Genomic DNA, 17,125 nt, shown 5'->3' with positions numbered 1-17,125 from the left:
GTTGGCGCCCCCCCTTGGGTTGTGCCATGGCGGAGATCGTTGTGGGCTATACTCGGCCTTGTCTTAGGACGGTAAGTTGGTGGTTGGAGACATCCCTCTAGTGGTGTGGGGGCTGTGCTTTGGCAAAGTGGGTGGGGTTATATCCTGCCTGTTTGGCCCTGTCCGGGGGTATCATCGGATGGGGCCACAGTGTCTTCTGACCCCTCCTGTCTCAGCCTCCAGTATTTATGCTGCAGTAGTTTATGTGTCGGGGGGCTAGGGTCAGTCTGTTACATCTGGAGTATTTCTCTTGTCTTATCCGGTGTCCTGTGTGAATTTAAATATGCTCTCTCTAATTCTCTCTTTCTCTCTTTCTGTCTTTCTCTCGGAGGACCTGAGCCCGAGGACCATGCCTCAGGACTACCTGGTATGATGACTCCTTGCTGTCCCCAGTCCACCTGGCCGTGCTGCTGCTCCAGTTTCAACTGTTCTGCCTGCGGCTATGGAACCCTGACCTGTTCACCGGACGTGCTTGTTGCACCCTCGACAACTACTATGATTATTATTATTTGACCATGCTGGTCATTTATGAACATTTTAACATCTTGACCATGTTCTGTTATAATATCCACCCTGCACAGCCAGAAGAGGACTGGCCACCCCTCATAGCCTGGTTCCTCTCTAGGTTTCTTCCTAGGTTTTTGGCCTTTCTAGGGAGTTTTTCCTAGGGAGTTTTTCCTAGCCACCGTGCTTCTTTCACATGCTTTGCTTGCTGTTTGGGGTTTTAGGCTGGGTTTCTGTACAGCACTTTGAGATATCAGCTGATGTACGAAGGGCTATATAAATAAATTTGATTTGATTTGAGAGGGGTAGAGAGAAATGGGGTAGAGAGAAATATGGGTAGAGAGAAGGAGAGGGGGTAGAGAGAAGGAGAGGGGGTAGAGCAAGTGAGTTTGGGGAGTGAGAGGCAGAAAGAGAGAAAGGAAAAGAGTGTTAGAGACAGGTCCTGACGGAGCACATTAATAGTGCCTTTGGGTTGCATCCTATTTATCTCCGCTTTCATTTCCTTTCAATTCATCAAACCAATAGTGGAGCCAGACCCCAGCAATCATTATCGACCCACCTGGAGCAGTTAGTCTAACAGAAAAGCTACCACCTTTGGTTAACTGCCCTGTGTGTATTTTCACTTTAGAGGTGTGTTTATTTCAGGATGGTTGCTCTATTTCTGAAGTGTGTAGGCCTACCACAAGCTTTCATTTTTCCCTAACGACGCCCCATAGACAAAGCTACCCCTTCTTCCTGTCACCCTCGCTCTTCGCACAGTGGGACGGGTGTGGTCGGCATGTCAACAACCGGATAAATCACCCACAAAATAGACCCCGGGCAGAGGTCGCTGAGGGTCGTGTTCAGGGGTCAAACGAGACGCCACATGCCGACCCCAAAGGTCAACAAGGTAAAATCTGAAACACATCCCCTACTGTCTGTCATTTAGGCTAGGGGCTGTTGGACAGAAGAAGAGCTAGCTAGCTAGCAAACAAAAGTAACACCAGAAAACAACAATCAATGTGTCCCTCTTTCCTGTCTACGTAGCTATCTCTGGGGCATGCGCTCCTATTGATTCAATCCCATTGTCACGGTTGATGAAAGTGTAACAGTTGTTAAAGTACTATGTGAATTTCACCAGGTTCATATATTAATATGTCATGTTGATTTGTTATTATGCATGCCTGCATCGTGGGAGTAGGAGAGTGTGTACTTACGTTTTGCCCTGCGTGCTCGTGCTCAAATCATTTTGATGCACTATGAGAGGTAGGCACGCTTTTTCTGTCGTCTTCAGAAAAGTTTGATTCTTTTAAGCACAAAGTCATACACACAGTGTTTTGTTCATGAATAATGTTGTATATTTAGAGGTTACTCATAAGTGGATGGTATTGTTAACCTGTTGGGGGTAGGGGGCAGTATTGACACGGCCGGATAAAAAACGTACCCGATTTAATCTGGTTACTACTCCTGCCCAGTAACTAGAAATGCATATAATTATTGGCTTTGGATAGAAAACACCCTAAAGTTTCTAAAACTGTTTGAATGGTGTCTGTGAGTATAACAGAACTCATATGGCAGGCAAAAACCTGAGAAGATTCCTTACAGGAAGTGCCCTCTCTGACAAGATCTTGTTCTTCTTGTCTCTGTTTATTGAAGACTGAGGATCTTTGCTGTAACGTGACACTTCCTACGGCTCCCATAGGCTCTCAGAGCCCGGGAAAAAGCTGAATGATATCGAGGCAGCCCCAGGCTGAAACACATTTGCGCGTTTGGCAAGTGGCCGATCAGAGGATAATGGGCTTAGGCGCGTGCACGAGTCGACCCCGTGCTTTATTTTCTTTCGTCTTTTTACCTAAACGCAGATTCCCGGTCGGAATATTATCGCTTTTTTAATGAGAAAAATGCCATAAAAATTGATTTTAAACAGCGGTTGACATGCTTCGAAGTACGGTAATGGAATATTTAGACATTTTTTGTCACGAAATGCGCCGTGCTCGTCACCCTTCTTTACCATTCGGATAGTGTCTTGAACGCCGCTATTTGGATATAAAGATGGGTTATTTGGGACCAAACCAACATTTGTTATTGAAGTAGAAGTCCTGGGAGTGCATTCTGACGAAGAACACCAAAGGTAATAACATTTTTCTTATAGTAAATCTGACTTTGGTGAGTGCTAAACTTGCTGGGTGTCTAAATAGCTAGCCCTGTGATGCCGGGCTATCTACTGAGAATATTGCAAAATGTGCTTTCACCGAAAAGCTATTTTAAAATCGGACATATCGAGTGCATAGAGGAGTTCTGTATCTATAATTCTTAAAATAATTGTTATGCTTTTTGTGAACATTTATCGTGAGTAATTTAGTAAATTTTTTGTAATTTCACCGGAAGTTTGCGGGGGGCATGCTAGTTCTGAACGTCACATGCTAATGTAAAAAGCTGGTTTTTGATATAAATATGAACTTGATTGAACAAAACATGCATGTATTGTATAACATAATGTCCTAGGTGTGTCATCTGATGAAGATCATCAAAGGTTAGTGCTGCATTTAGCTGTCTTCTGGGTTTTTGTGACATTATATGCTAGCTTGAAAAATGGGTGTCTGATTATTTCTGGCTGGGTACTCTGCTGACATAATCTAATGTTTTGCTTTCGTTGTAAAGCCTTTTTGAAATCGGACAGTGTGGTTAGATTAACGAGAGTCTTGTCTTTAAAATGGTGTAAAATAGTCATATGTTTGAGAAATTGAAGTAATAGCATTTCTAAGGTATTTGAATAACGCGCCACAGGATTCCACTGGCTGTTACGTAGGTGGGACGATTTCGTCCCGCCGACCCTAGAGAGGTTAAGATGCACTTGTAATTGTACTTTTTAGGATGATGTCAACATTCTGAATTCAACATGTGGTTAATAGCTAGCTAAGGTATTAGCAGGTTATTGTATGTGTGAACGATGGCTAGCTCCTCAAATGATCCCAGTCCCTTGTATTGTGCATCTGTTGTAGAAAGAGGCGATGATTCGCAGAACATATGTGCTCTACAAATGTTTGATTTTCTTTTGGATGCAGATGCAGGATGCATAGAGTGAATTCTGCTTGATTAAAACTACCTGATCTCCAAAGTCCACACGTCTATAGTCTCAGTCAACCACACACAATGCAGAGTTACAGCGGTGCAGTACAGCACCGGTTACAAAAGCACTGAAATAGTGCAGAAACGCAGCGTAATAACCACATCTTATGCTACCTCACCCTTGGCTTGTGCGCACACACACAAAGACAACACACTTTGATGATATATCGACTGTCACGTCCTGACCAGTGAGAAGGGTCATTTTGCCATAGTAGAATGGTCAGAGCATGGCAGGGGGGTTGTTTTGTGTGTTTTGGGGTTGGTTTGTTTCTAGGGGAATTTGTTCTAGTTTTCTGTTTCTATGTTTCATTTTCCTTGTGTGGCCGAGTATGGTTTCCAATCAGAGGCAGGTGTCTTTCCTTGTCTCTGATTGGAAGCCATACTTAGGCAGCCTGTTTTTCTTTAATCCTTTCGACGCCTGTGACATCAACAACAATATCAACAAAACAAATCCAGTCCACACTAGACAAGGGGTTTGATTAAGACAACTTGACTAAGCACAAACCCAGCTAGTTTTAGTGTTTTTTTTACTGGGTCTTTTTCCCCTCCGAAGCTCCAACTTGAGAATAACAATGGCGATGCTTGATTTGAGGAGACACATTCACTCACACATCGCCTATGGCTACAATAAATAATTAGCCATAAAGGGCACAGCGCTACAGAGCTGAGCTTCAGAGGCAGGAAAAATGGAGAAGATTTAATGTTCTCACATGGGATAGCACATTGGGGAACACACTGTAATGGTGGATCTAAAATATACATAACACCAGAATTGAGAAAATGTATCAGATGTGTCATAGGGAAGAAATGAGAAATGCCTTCCGCCTACTACATGTTTTAAGAAACTAAGTTCCAGCCTTAAAGCCACAATCCTGATTTGTTTTGTCAGCCAAAGGAATTAGCCACTTGGTTTGGTTTTAAGCTGAGGGATGGGGCTGGAGAAATATATTATTTGATTTATCAACCTTGAAATAAAAATAGATAGATACTTGCTTTGAATTTCAAAAGAGGAGTCCGTTGACTTATTTTAAGTGCCTATATTGCAAGTAAGTACACACATAACTGGGGAGACATGCATAAGAGAGTCTATTTTAGCCTGTGGGAGTCCATGACTCTTTCTTTGTGATAAGATATGTGAGGGAGGTCTGTTAGGAAGGAGAGTGGTGGTCAGAGGGAGAGGTAAAGCAGCTGTGTGTGTGTGTGTGTGTGTGTGTGTGTGTGTGTGTGTGTGTGTGTGTGTGTGTGTGTGTGTGTGTGTGTGTGTGTGTGTGTGTGTGTGTGTGTGTGTGTGTGTGTGTGTGTGTATACATATGCATGTTCACAAGGAAGTGTGTGTCTTTGTGTGGATAGTACTTTTCAACTGACTCCTCAGCTCCCACATACTGTGCTTACGCTAGGCTAGATCAGAGTGCAGTTAGTTTCAGTGTTGAAGTTGTATGGAACACAGCAACTCACAGCAGGCCTCTAAATCAAACAGCAGCAGACAGTGTTTACAACAGATGATCTAAAACCATGCACTAAGAGAGAGGAGGCTCTCAAACACACACACTCATCATCATCATTGGCAATCACTTGGGGTCGAGTATGATTGTCCTCCTGATGGGTCCTGCTTGTGGGCCTTCAGATAGCTGAAGAGGCTGAGCCGGGAGCCACATATTTTGGTGCAGTGTGGGAAGGGGTGAGTGGTGGTGGTGGATGGTGGTTGGGCCTTATTATGGAAAGTTTCTTCTTTCGAAGTTGCTGCTTGTCCTCTGCGGCATGGCAGAGATCTTCTTCATAATGTGCTACTCCTTCTTGTGCAGTTTTCCTCTATGTCGACCTATCTTTTCGTAGTGTCCTTCCAGCTGGAGATGTTTATGTGGAACTTTTTGAGTTTAGTCTTTAGGTTGTCCTTGTACCGCTTCATTTGTCCTCCAGGAGCCCGCTGTCCTGCGTTTAGTTGTGAATACAGGGCCTGTTTCGGGAGGCGAGAGTTGGGCATCATGACAACAAGGCCAGTCCATCGTAGCTGGTGTTGAGCAGTGTTGGTGGTAATGCTGCTGATGTTTGCCTCATCAAGGACATTGGTGTTGGTGCGCCTGTCTTCTCAGTTGATCCTCATGATGTTGCGAAGGCATTTTGGTGGTGCGACCCCAGGGACTCTGACTCTCTATTGGTTACACAGACTTTTGGACTCCCATCCTATTCTAACCACTTCTCACCGGCTTTGTATTCATGTTACCTGATACAATTGCTGTACAATATGATCTTGTTGCCATCTGACGCACATTCAGATAAATAAATCAGCACTGCATAAATCAGCACTGCAGAGCTCTGCCTGTCCTATGGTTCACAGCACCAATCCAGGTGTGTTGGTCATTACTGAGATGTGGTTAAGGAAGAGTGTTTTGAACACTGATGTTAACCTTTCTGGTTATAACCTTTTTCGGCAAGACAGATCTTCCAAAGGTGGGGGAGTGGCAGTCTTTACCAAGGATCACCTTCAGTGCTCGGTTGTATCCACCAAGTCTGTCCCCAAACAATTTGATTTGCTGGTTTTAAGCATTCAACTTTCAAATAGCTATTTTTTGACTGTTGCTGCGTGCTATCGTCCTCCATCAGCATCGGCACCGATAAAGATTTTAAAAAACGGCGGGTGCAATGATGCTGCCTTGCTTAACTCCAGAGTTCATCTTGAAGGGTTCAGTTTCAGCACCACTGTTCCTGAGCACTGAAGCTGTCGTTCTGGTATTCGCAGTATTCTGGTGAAATTGTCAGGGCAGACGATTTTTTTACAGTATCAGCCAGAGGGCATGGCGTTTCACAGAGTCAAAGGCTTTTGTAAAGTCTATAATGGTCATGTACAGTGGTTGCTTTTTCTCCCTTCATTTTTCTAGCAGTTGTGGTGCTGTGAAGATCATTTCAGTGGTGCGTCTGTTTGGACGAAAGCCATACAGAGATTCTGGAATACCTATGTAAGAATGCTGTTCATTGACTACAGCTTTCAACACCATAGTGAAGCTCATCATTAAGTTCGGGGCCCTGGGTCTGAACCCCGCCCTGTGCAACTGGGTCCTGGACTTCCTGGCGGGCCGCCCCCCAGGTAGTGAAGGTAGGAAAAATCCCATCATATATATACAGTTGAAGTCGGAAGTTTACATACACCTTAGCCAAATACATTTGAACTCAGTTTTTCACAATTCCTGACATTTAATCCTAGAAAAATTCCCTGTCTTGGGTCAGTTAGGATCACCACTTTATTTTAAGAATGTGAAATGTCAGAATAATAGTAGAGAGAATGATTTATTTCAGCTTTACTTTCTTTCATCACATTCCCAGTGGGTCAGAAGTTTACATAAACGCAATTAGTATTTGATAGCATTGCCTTTAAATTGTTTAACTTGAGTCAAATGTTTCGGGTAGCCATCCACAAGCTTCCCACAATAAGTTGGGTGAATTTTGGCCCATTCCTCCTGACAGAGCTGGTGTAACTGAGTCATGTTTGTAGGCCTCCTTGCTCGCACATGCTTTTTTAGTTCTGCGCACAAATGTTCTATAGGATTGAGGTTAGGGCTTTGTGATGGCCCCTCCAGTAACTTGATGTTGTTTAATGGACGGAAGGCACGCGGGCCACTCGGGCCGTGGAAGGCACTGCGGGCCCACTCGGGCTGGGCCGGAGGGCAGGAGGACCACTCGGGCTGGACCGAGGGCAGGAGGACCCCTCGGGCTGGACCGGAGGGCAGGAGGACCACTCGGGCTGATCCTGACAGGCCGGGCACCCTGGCAGATCAGGGCAGTCCGGCCACTCTGGCAGAACAGGGCAGTCCGGCCACTCTGGCAGAACAGGGCAGTCCGGCCACTCTGGCAGAACAGGGCAGTCCGGCCACTCTGGCAGAACAGGGCAGTCCGGCCACTCTGGCAGAACAGGGCAGTCCGGCCACTCTGGCAGAACAGGGCAGTCCGGCCACTCTGGCAGAACAGGGCAGTCCGGCCACTCTGGCAGAACAGGGCAGTCCGGCCACTCTGGCAGAACAGGGCAGTCCGGCCACTCTGGCAGAACAGGGCAGTCCGGCCACTCTGGCAGAACAGGGCAGTCCGGCCACTCTGGCAGAACAGGGCAGTCCGGCCACTCTGGCAGAACAGGGCAGTCCGGCCACTCCGGCAGAACAGGGCAGTCCGGCCACTCCGGCAGAACAGGGCAGTCCGGCCACTCCGGCAGAACAGGGCAGTCCGGCCACTCCGGCAGAACAGGGCAGTCCGGCCACTCCGGCAGAACAGGGCAGTCCGGCCACTCCGCAGAACAGGGCAGTCCGGCCACTCCGGCAGAACAGGGCAGTCCGGCCACTCCGGCAGAACAGGGCAGTCCGGCCACTCCGGCAGAACAGGGCAGTCCGGCCACTCCGGCAGTTCAGGGCAGTCCGGCCACTCCGGCAGTTCAGGGCAGTCCGGCCACTCCGGCAGTTCAGGGCAGTCCGGCCACTCCGGCAGTTCAGGGCAGTCCGGCCACTCCGGCAGTTCAGGGCAGTCCGGCCACTCCGGCAGTTCAGGGCAGTCCGGCCACTCCGGCAGTTCAGCGCAGTCCGGCCACTCCGGCAGTTCAGCGCGAGTCCGGCCACTCCGGCGACTGTTGACTGGCGGGCAGCTCCGGCGACTGTTGACTGGCGGGCAGCTCCGACGACTGTTGACTGGCGGGCAGCTCCGACGACTGTTGACTGGCGGGCAGCTCCGACGACTGTTGACTGGCGGGCAGCTCCGACGACTGTTGACTGGCGGGCAGCTCCGACGACTGTTGACTGGCGGGCAGCTCCGACGACTGTTGACTGGCGGGCAGCTCCGACGACTGTTGACTGGCGGGCAGCTCCGACGACTGTTGACTCCTGATGCGTGGGGCAGGTATTGGACGTACCAGCCTGGAGACACGCACCTCCATGCTAGTGTGTCTAGCGGGAAACACCGGACCGAAAGGGCGCACTGGCGGTCTTGAGTGCAGGGTTGGCATCACCCCTTCCGGCTCGATGCTCCCCTTGCCCTGGCACCTGCGGGCGCTGGTACTGGGCGCACTGGGCTGTGCGTCCGTATAGGCGAGATGGTGCGCACCTCAGCGTAACATGACGCCCTCCACCTCGTACGCACCTCCCCTGTAGTCACGGGTAGCTGGCTTACGGCTCTTCCCTGGCCTGGCCAAACTACCCGTGTGCCCCCCCCCAAAAAAATCTTGGGGCTGCCTCTCGGGTTCCCTTAGCTCCCTTAACTTGTCCGCCCAGAATTTTCTCTCGTCCTGCCAGGTCCATTCTTCCATTTCCTTCTCCTGTGGCTTCCTCCTCTTCTGCTGCTTGGTCCTTTGGTGGTGGGTAGTTCTGTAACGGTTGTCTTCATGAATGGACCAAGGCGCAGCAGGTATGTGAATACTCATGGTTATTTTATTACCAAAAAAGAGTAAAGCATCCACTTGAAAAAAACAATGACGGTGACAACAGTAGCAGTTTTACAGGCTATACACGCAGTGTAAAAACAACTACCCACAAACCCAAGTGACAAACATACTCCTACATATATGACTCCCAATCAGGAACAACGATCCCCAGCTGTTCCTGATTAGGAGTCACAAGACCAACACAGAACACAAGACTGCCACGTCCTGACCCCAAAACTACAACAACAGCTCCATCTGCTGGTCAGGACGTGACACCTCCAATACCTTGATGTTGTTGTCCTTAAGCCGTTTTGCCACAACTTTGGAAGTATGCTTGGGATCATTATCTGTTTGGAATTCCCATTTGCAACCAAGCTTTAACTTCCTGACTGATGTCTTGAGATGTTGCTTCAATATACCCACATAAGTTCCCTCCTTATGATGCCATCTATTTTGTAAAGTGCACCAGTCCCTCCTGCAGCAAAGCACCCCAACAACATAATGCTGCCAACCGTGCTTCACGGTTGGGATGGTGTTCTTTCGGCGCCTACCCCTTTTTCCTCCAAACATAACGATGGTCATTATGGGCAAAAAGTTATATTTTTGTTTCATCAGACCAGAGGACATTTCTCCAAAAAGTATGTTTTTTTCCCCAATGTGCAGTTGCAAACCGTAGTCTGGCATTTTTATGGCGGTTTTGGAGCAGTGGCTTCTTCCTTGCTGAGCGGCCTTTCAGGTTTTGTCGATATAGGACTCGTTTTACTATGGATATAGATCATTTTGGACCAGTTTTCTCCAGCATCTTCACAAGGTCCTTTGCTGTTGTTCTGGGATTGATTTGCACTTTTCGCACCAAAGTATGTTCATCTCTAGGAGACAGAACGCGTCTCCTTCCTGAGGGGTATGACGGCTGCGTGGTCCCATGGTGTTTATACTTGCGTACTATTGTTTGTACAGATGAACGTGGTACCTTCAGGTGTTTGGAAATTGCTCCCAAGGATGAACCAGACTTGTGGAGGTCTACTAATTTTTTTCTGAGGTCTTGGCTGATTTCTTTTGATTTTCCCATGATGTCAAGCAAAGAGGCACTGAGTTTGAAGGTAGGCCTTGAAATACATCCACAGGTACACCTCCAATTGAGTCAAATGATGTCAATTAGCCTACCAGAAGCTTCTAAAGCCATGGCATCATTTTCTGGAATTTTACAAGCTGTTTAAAGGCACAGTCAACTTAGCGTATGTAAACTTCTGACCCACTGGAATTGTGATACAGTGAATTATAAGTGAAATAATCTGTCTGTAAACAATTGTTGGAAAAAATACTTGTGTCATGCACAAAGTAGATGCCCTAACCGACTTGCCAAAACTATAGTTTGTTAAGAAGAAATTTGTGGTGGTTGAAAAACTAGTTTTAATGACTCTAACCTAAGTGTATGTAAACTTCCGACTTCAATATATATATACTCCAGACTCCAACATTGCTCATCCTAATATTTATATATTTCTTAATTCCATTCTTTAACTTTTATCTTATTATTTTATATTTAAGATTCTTCAAAGTAGCCACCGTTTGCCTTGATGACAGCTTTGCGCACTCTTGGCATTCTCTCAACCAGCTTCATGAGGAATGCTTTTCCAAAGGTCTTGAAGGAGTTCCCACATTTTCTGAGCACTTGTTGGCTGCTTTTCCTTCACTCTGTGGTCCAACTCATCCCGAACCATCTCAGTTGGGTTGAGGTCGGGTGATTGTGGAAGCCAGGTCATCTGATACAGCACTCCATCCCTCTCCTTGGTCATATAGCCCTTACGCAGCCTGGAGGTATGTTTTGGGTCATTGTCCTGTTGAAAATCAAATGATAGTTCCACTAAGCGCAAACCAGATGCAATGGTGTATCGCTGCGGATTGCTGTGGTAGCCATGCTGGTTAAGTGTGCCTTGAATTCTAAATAAATCACAGACAGTGTCACCAGCAATACACCATCACACTTCCTCCTCCATACTTCCCGGTGGAAACCACACATGCCGAGATCATCCGTTCACCTACTCTGCGTCTCACAAAGACAAGGCAGTTGGAACAAAACATTTATATTTTGGACTCATCAGACCAAAGGACAGATTTCCACCAGTCTAATGTCCATTGCTCTTGTTTCTTGGCCCAAGCAAGTCTCTTATTATTATTGGTGTCCTTTTAGTAGTGGTTTCTTTGCAGCAATTCGACCATGAAGGCCTGATTCACGCAGTCTCCACTGAACAGTTAATGTTGAGATGTGTCTGTTACTTGAACTCTGTGAAGTATTTATTTGGGCTGCAATCTGGGGTGCAGTTAACTCTAATGAACTTATCCTCTGCAGCAGAGGTAACTCTGGATCTTTCTTTCCTGTGGCGGTCCTAATGAGAGCCAGTTTCATCAGAGCGCTTGATGGTTTTTGCGACTGCACTTGAAATGTTCCGCATTGACTGACCTTCATGTTCTAAAGTAATGATGGACTGTTTTTTCTCTTTGCTTATTTATAATTTGGACTTGGTCTTTCACCAAATAGGGCTATCTTCTGTATACCAACCCTACCTTCACAACACAACTGATTGGCTAAAATGCATTAAGAAGGAAATAAATGGTTGAGAGAATGCTAAGAGTGTGCAAAGCTGTCATCAAGGCAAAGGGTGGCTACTTGGAAGAATTTCAAATATAAAATATATTTTTATTTGTTTAACACTTTTTTGGTTACTACATGATTTCATATGTGTTATTTCATAGTTTTGATGTCTTCACTATTATTCTACAATGTAGAAAATAGTCAAAATAAAGAAATACCCTTGAATGAGTAGGTGTGTCCAAACTTTTGACTGTTACTGTATGTATTCTAGGAGCACTGGTCCGCCTTCCTTCAGGATTTCTGCTGGAATCCCATCGGGGCCGGTGGCTTTGTTGTTCCTCCTCTTCCTGATGGCATCTTGCACCTCCTGCAGGCTAGGTGGTTCTCCCATGTATTCCTCCTTTGTTGGTCGCTGAGGGACATGATCATTGACCTCTATCTCAACTGTTGTACTTCTGTTGAGGAGCTCCTCAAAGTCTCTGGAATCACCAGTGTCTGCCAGCTGCTGGATCTCCAGGGCCTTTTCTGTCCATCATTTGTTTTTTTACTTCCTTCATCTGGTGTTGGACAACTGTCTTCGCTCTGGTATGAGCTTCTCTTGTGGCCCTGCAGTTGATATTGTTCTGCCAGGCACAGAAGGTTCTCTGCTTGGTGTCAATGAGCTGTTCAATTTCAGAGTCATTCTCATCAAACCAGTTCTTGTGCTTTTTGGTCTTATAGCCGAGTGTGTCCTTGGCGTTAAGGATGGTGGACTTGAGCATGCTCCAGTGTGTTTCAATATCCTTAGGATATTATTCGTGCAGTTCTGCACTTAGAAAAGTCTGGAGGTGTTGTCATTTGCTGGCATCACCCAGACTTTTGATGTCAAACCTTGGCCGATTCAGCTTTTTCTGCACCCTCCTTTTCCGCATGAGTCAGATGGACATAGTGGAGCGAATTAGACGATAGTCTGTCCAGCAGTCATCTGCGCTTGTCATTGCTCTTGTGATGTTTATACACACACTCAAACAGACAAATGCAAACAAGCTATCTTACACACACACATACACACAAGAACAGTCAGTTCTCCTTCTCAAGCCGTCTTACATATGCACACACACACACACAGACACACAGACACAGTAACAAAGCACAGCGGTGTCCTCGGCGAGAGCCTCCTCAGGGGCAGAGAGTGACAGGCAGCTGTCAAAGTCACACAGTGACGCAGACAGACAACAGACACACACACGCGCGCTGGAGTAGACCCACTTGAAATAAAAAAGCACCCAAACGCTGTTAATACTGCATCAAAAATGCATTTTAAGCTTGAAACTGCTAAAGTTCAATGTACCCTCTAAGAACAATGTTCTGTGCTAAGACATCTTCCTTCAAGATATTTCCCAGAAGAAAACAATAGAAACAGATGTTTATACAAAAACCCTTGCATGTTGATCTAAGTCCACAAAATGTTCTATCCACATTTTATTTGGAAGATGAAAGTGCATACTGATGTTTTGCTGATAAAATGGATGCCATCTTTTACCTTTATAAAACATTTTTTAATAGATGCTGATAGAACAGACCAAATCGCTACTACTCACTCACTCACTCACTCACTCACTCACTCACTCACTCAGTCACTCACTCACTCAGTCACTCACTCACTCAGTCACTCACTCACTCACTCACTCACTCACTCACTCACTCACTCACTCACTCACTCACTCACTCACTCACTCACTCACTCACTCACTCACTCACTCACTCACTCACTCACTCACTCACTCACTGGCATATTTATCCATCTATTGTCATGCTAATACACAGGGCAGTTTAGGAAATACCACATTGAGATTATGTCATGATTTTATTCGTGCTGCGGGCATGATAAAAAAATATTATTTGAGATTATTTGTCTATCCCAGATAGGGCCCCCATAACTGAACTCACCTGTATCATTTCAACAAGTAAACTGAGGTAATATGCAAGTAGCTGATTTACTCCGCTGCAACTCCCCTACAGCCTTGGGAGCGGGGAAGGTCGAGAGCCATGCGTCCTCCGAACACCACCCTGCCAAGCCGCACTGCTCGCTTAATCCAGAAGAACCAATGTGTCAGAGGAAACACCGTCCAGCTGGCAATCGGGGTCAGCTTGCAGGGACCTGGCCAACCACAAGGAGTTGCTGGAGAGCGATGGAACAAGGAAATCCCAGCCGGCCAACTCCTCCCCTAACCCAGACGACGCTGGACCAATTGTGCACCGCCTCATGGGTCTACCGGTCACGGCCGGCTGTGACACAGCCTGGGATCGAGCCCGGGTCTGTAGTGACGCTCAAGCACTACAATCCAGTGCCTTAGACGGCTGCTCCACTCGGTAGGCCCCCAATGACCAGCCTGACAGAACTACAGAGTTCCTTGGCTGAGATGGAAGAACCTGCCAGAAGGATAACAGTCGCTACAGCACTTCACCAATCTGGGCTTAATGGGAGAGTGGCCAGACAAAAGCCACTCCTGAGAAAAAGGTGCATGAAACATGCCTGGAGTTTGCAAAAGATTCGGTGCTCTGATGAGACAAAAATGTAACTCTTTGGCCTGAATGATAAGTGCTATGCCTGGAGAAAACCGTGCACAGTTCATCACCCGTCTAACACCATCCCTAGCATGAAGCATGGTGGTGGCAGCATCATGCTATGGGGATGTTTTTCATCGGCAGGGACTGGGAAACTGGTAAGGATAGAGATAACAATGAATGGAGCAAAACACAGGCTAATCCTTGATAGCCTGCTTCAGAGTGCAAACAACCTTTGACTCGGGTGGAGATTTACGTTCCAATAGGACAATAACCCCAAGCATACAGCCAAAGCAACGCTGGAATGGCTTCAGAACAAGAATGTGAAAGTCGTGGCTCAACGTCAGCAATCCAATCAGCTTCGAGTTCATCTACAAAATGGTCGTACTATAGATAGTCTGCACTATAAATACAGCAACAACCATTGACACCTCAAACATAAACATTAAAATGCCAAAAAATGTAATTGGATCAAACTGGTCCGTGATATTGATGCACACAGAGCTAGCCTTTTCTGTACACCTACAACAACATACATATGGTATTGTAAGAGTATGATTTGACAGGGCTGCCAGGGGCACTTAATGAATATTGACTTTTCCCCCCAATCATACAGTATAAAAGCAAACGAGGGGATTCTACTATGCCCAATACAGATGAAGTATCTTAATTTGATCAGTCTTTTGTTGCTGAGAATTTTCCAAAATTGCAGGAAATGCAAACTTGTCATGTATTTAAGTTCCACTCTGAAAATTCAAACTTGATTTGCCCTAACAAACAATGTATCAACCCCTACAAAAATGTCCATTAATAATCCACATAATAATTCACATTTCCTGTTGCTGCAGGATTATTTTCCTGCTGTAGCAAACTGGCTCAAATTAAGATCCTACATCTGTATGGCAACCACATGGAATCAAATAATTCCTTGCCCTCCTCTCGACACACACACTCACAAGATGAAATGGTGTACTTACTGAATGGACCCACTGGAATGGAGAGATGGAGAAAAATTGAGCAGAGAGAAAAAACAAAGAGATGAATGAAAATGAGATGGGTTGAGTTGAGACTTGATTTAATGAGTCCAGTGAACCAAGATTTAGTGTATCATCATTAGATTATGCTTTATGTAGTATGGCTCAGGTTGGAGGGTTGTAGTATGGTTCCGGTTGGAGTCAATTTAGTCAATTCAGAAAGTGAGAAATAAATAAATGCCATTTTAAAATTTCTAATAGAATTTCTATTCATCTTCTGAATTGAGTGAATTTAAATTAAAAGCCAATCCTGCTATGGCTAGGTATTATGGTTTGATGGCTATACTTTAAAAAAATAACACACACACACTAGCATACCCCATTAATATGTTGCCATAATTCACACAGAACAATCTCCAAGCAATTCCATGGCATAAACTCCTATTGGTGCGTATTTGTGCACCTGTGTCTTTACTTGTGTGTGTATGCGCACACGCATGTGTGTGTGTGGAGGGTTCCAAAAGTAAAATGTCAAAAGTGCAGGAGACCTAAGTCATTACTGATGGAGTCAAGTGCTGCTGAAATTGAACTAAACTAAACCTTTAATAATGCCTGTCAGCTTTACATAAGAGACTGTGTGTGTCTCACTCATGCCCATATTCGTGTATGTCCATATTCATGTGTGTTGTGCCTGGTCTTACCATGGACCTGCAGGCTGCCTGATGCCTCTGCCTTGCCCATGCTATTCTCAGACACGCAGGTGTAGGTGCCCTCGTCCTCAGCCCGGACCTGGGTCAGACGCAGGCTGTGGTCATTGCGGATATCTGACCTGCAACAACAACAACAGACCAGGGTGAATCTATAGAATGATAGCATGTTATGCTACTGTACATGGGGTCCATTCGCTCTCATTGATTTCTGGTGACTAATGCAATGCTGTGTATCTATCTCTCTCTCTCTCTCTCTCTCTGTGTGTGTGTTCTCACCTGCCACGGGGCAGCTCTCCTTCCTCTCTCCTCCAGCGGATGGTGGGGGCGGGGTCTCCGTGGGCCTCACACAGGAAGTCCACCGTGTCATCAGCCAACACCACCTGGTTCACAGGACGCTTAACGAACATGGGTCGCTCTGACAGACCGAGAGAGAGATATGGTCAGAGAGAAATCAACGTACAGCGAGAGAGAAAGAGAGAGAGAGAGAGAAAAAGAAAAGGCGGACAAGATTGGAGAGTGACAGAAGTTGGGAAAATATGATAAATACACAGTAGAAAATAGAGAGGACCAGAGAAAACACAGAACCAGGGAAAGCAAGGTCATCTGAATGTAAACTCCACTCACCAAACACCACTAGTTCTGCTGGGTCGCTGTCCCTTTCCCCCACCATATTGGTGCCCACACACACAAACATGCCTGCGTCGCTCTTCCTCGTGTTCGAAATCATCAGCTTGCCTCCTCGAATCTATGAGAGAGAGAGAGAGTCAAGAAGTAAGCCACCAGTGTCCCCTTAAAAGACACCGCAGGGGGAAGGAAGCATGGTGATGTGCTTGTCATGTCCCCAAGCCTATTCACTCTATCATGTTGTTTATTAAGCAAACAACACATTTAGGCATCTGTGTCTGTTTATCTCTCTCTCTCCATACCCCTAGCATCAAATTGTCACTATCTCTTTCCGTTTCTGTCCCTCTCTCTTTCTCTAACCTCACCACTCTCTCTCTCTCTCCCATCCCCCCTGACTATTCCTCTTATTCATGTGGTTGTACTTGACATTGAGAGAACCTCCACATGGACAAATGTGGAATACATATACCCAAAGCCTTCTATACAGATAAGTGACTGTAGTGTGAGTTACGTGTGTAGTGTATCAGTTATGTGTGTAGTGTATCAGAGTGCTTTTGGCCTCAGGGAGAGCAGAGAGGTGGTCTGTTGTACTGGTGGGTTCAGTTTTTGGTCATTACACCTTCAAATAGATTCA

General features: G+C 46.0%; 1 protein-coding gene across 4 annotated transcripts in view; it reads right to left on the bottom strand.

The window, feature by feature from the left end:
• LOC106603666 (roundabout homolog 3) overlaps nucleotides 1-17,125 on the bottom strand; it is a 276,581-nt gene that overhangs the window by 50,827 nt on the left and 208,629 nt on the right. For 3 of the 4 annotated variants that reach the window (XM_014197616.2, XM_014197615.2, XM_014197618.2), the window contains exons 4-7: nucleotides 16,492-16,612; nucleotides 16,144-16,282; nucleotides 15,859-15,986; nucleotides 15,161-15,172 (exon numbers count right to left, since the gene is read on the bottom strand). In XM_014197616.2, coding sequence (XP_014053091.2) covers nucleotides 15,161-15,172; nucleotides 15,859-15,986; nucleotides 16,144-16,282; nucleotides 16,492-16,612 — 400 coding nt within the window. The remainder of the gene's footprint in view (nucleotides 1-15,160; nucleotides 15,173-15,858; nucleotides 15,987-16,143; nucleotides 16,283-16,491; nucleotides 16,613-17,125) is intronic. The other variant, XM_014197617.2, reaches the window with a different exon arrangement.

The sequence above is a fragment of the Salmo salar genome, chromosome ssa04 (assembly GCF_905237065.1).
Source record: "Salmo salar chromosome ssa04, Ssal_v3.1, whole genome shotgun sequence".
In the NCBI taxonomy this organism is placed as follows: Eukaryota; Metazoa; Chordata; class Actinopteri; order Salmoniformes; family Salmonidae; genus Salmo; species Salmo salar.
This window is presented reverse-complemented; position numbering and strand designations above follow the sequence as displayed.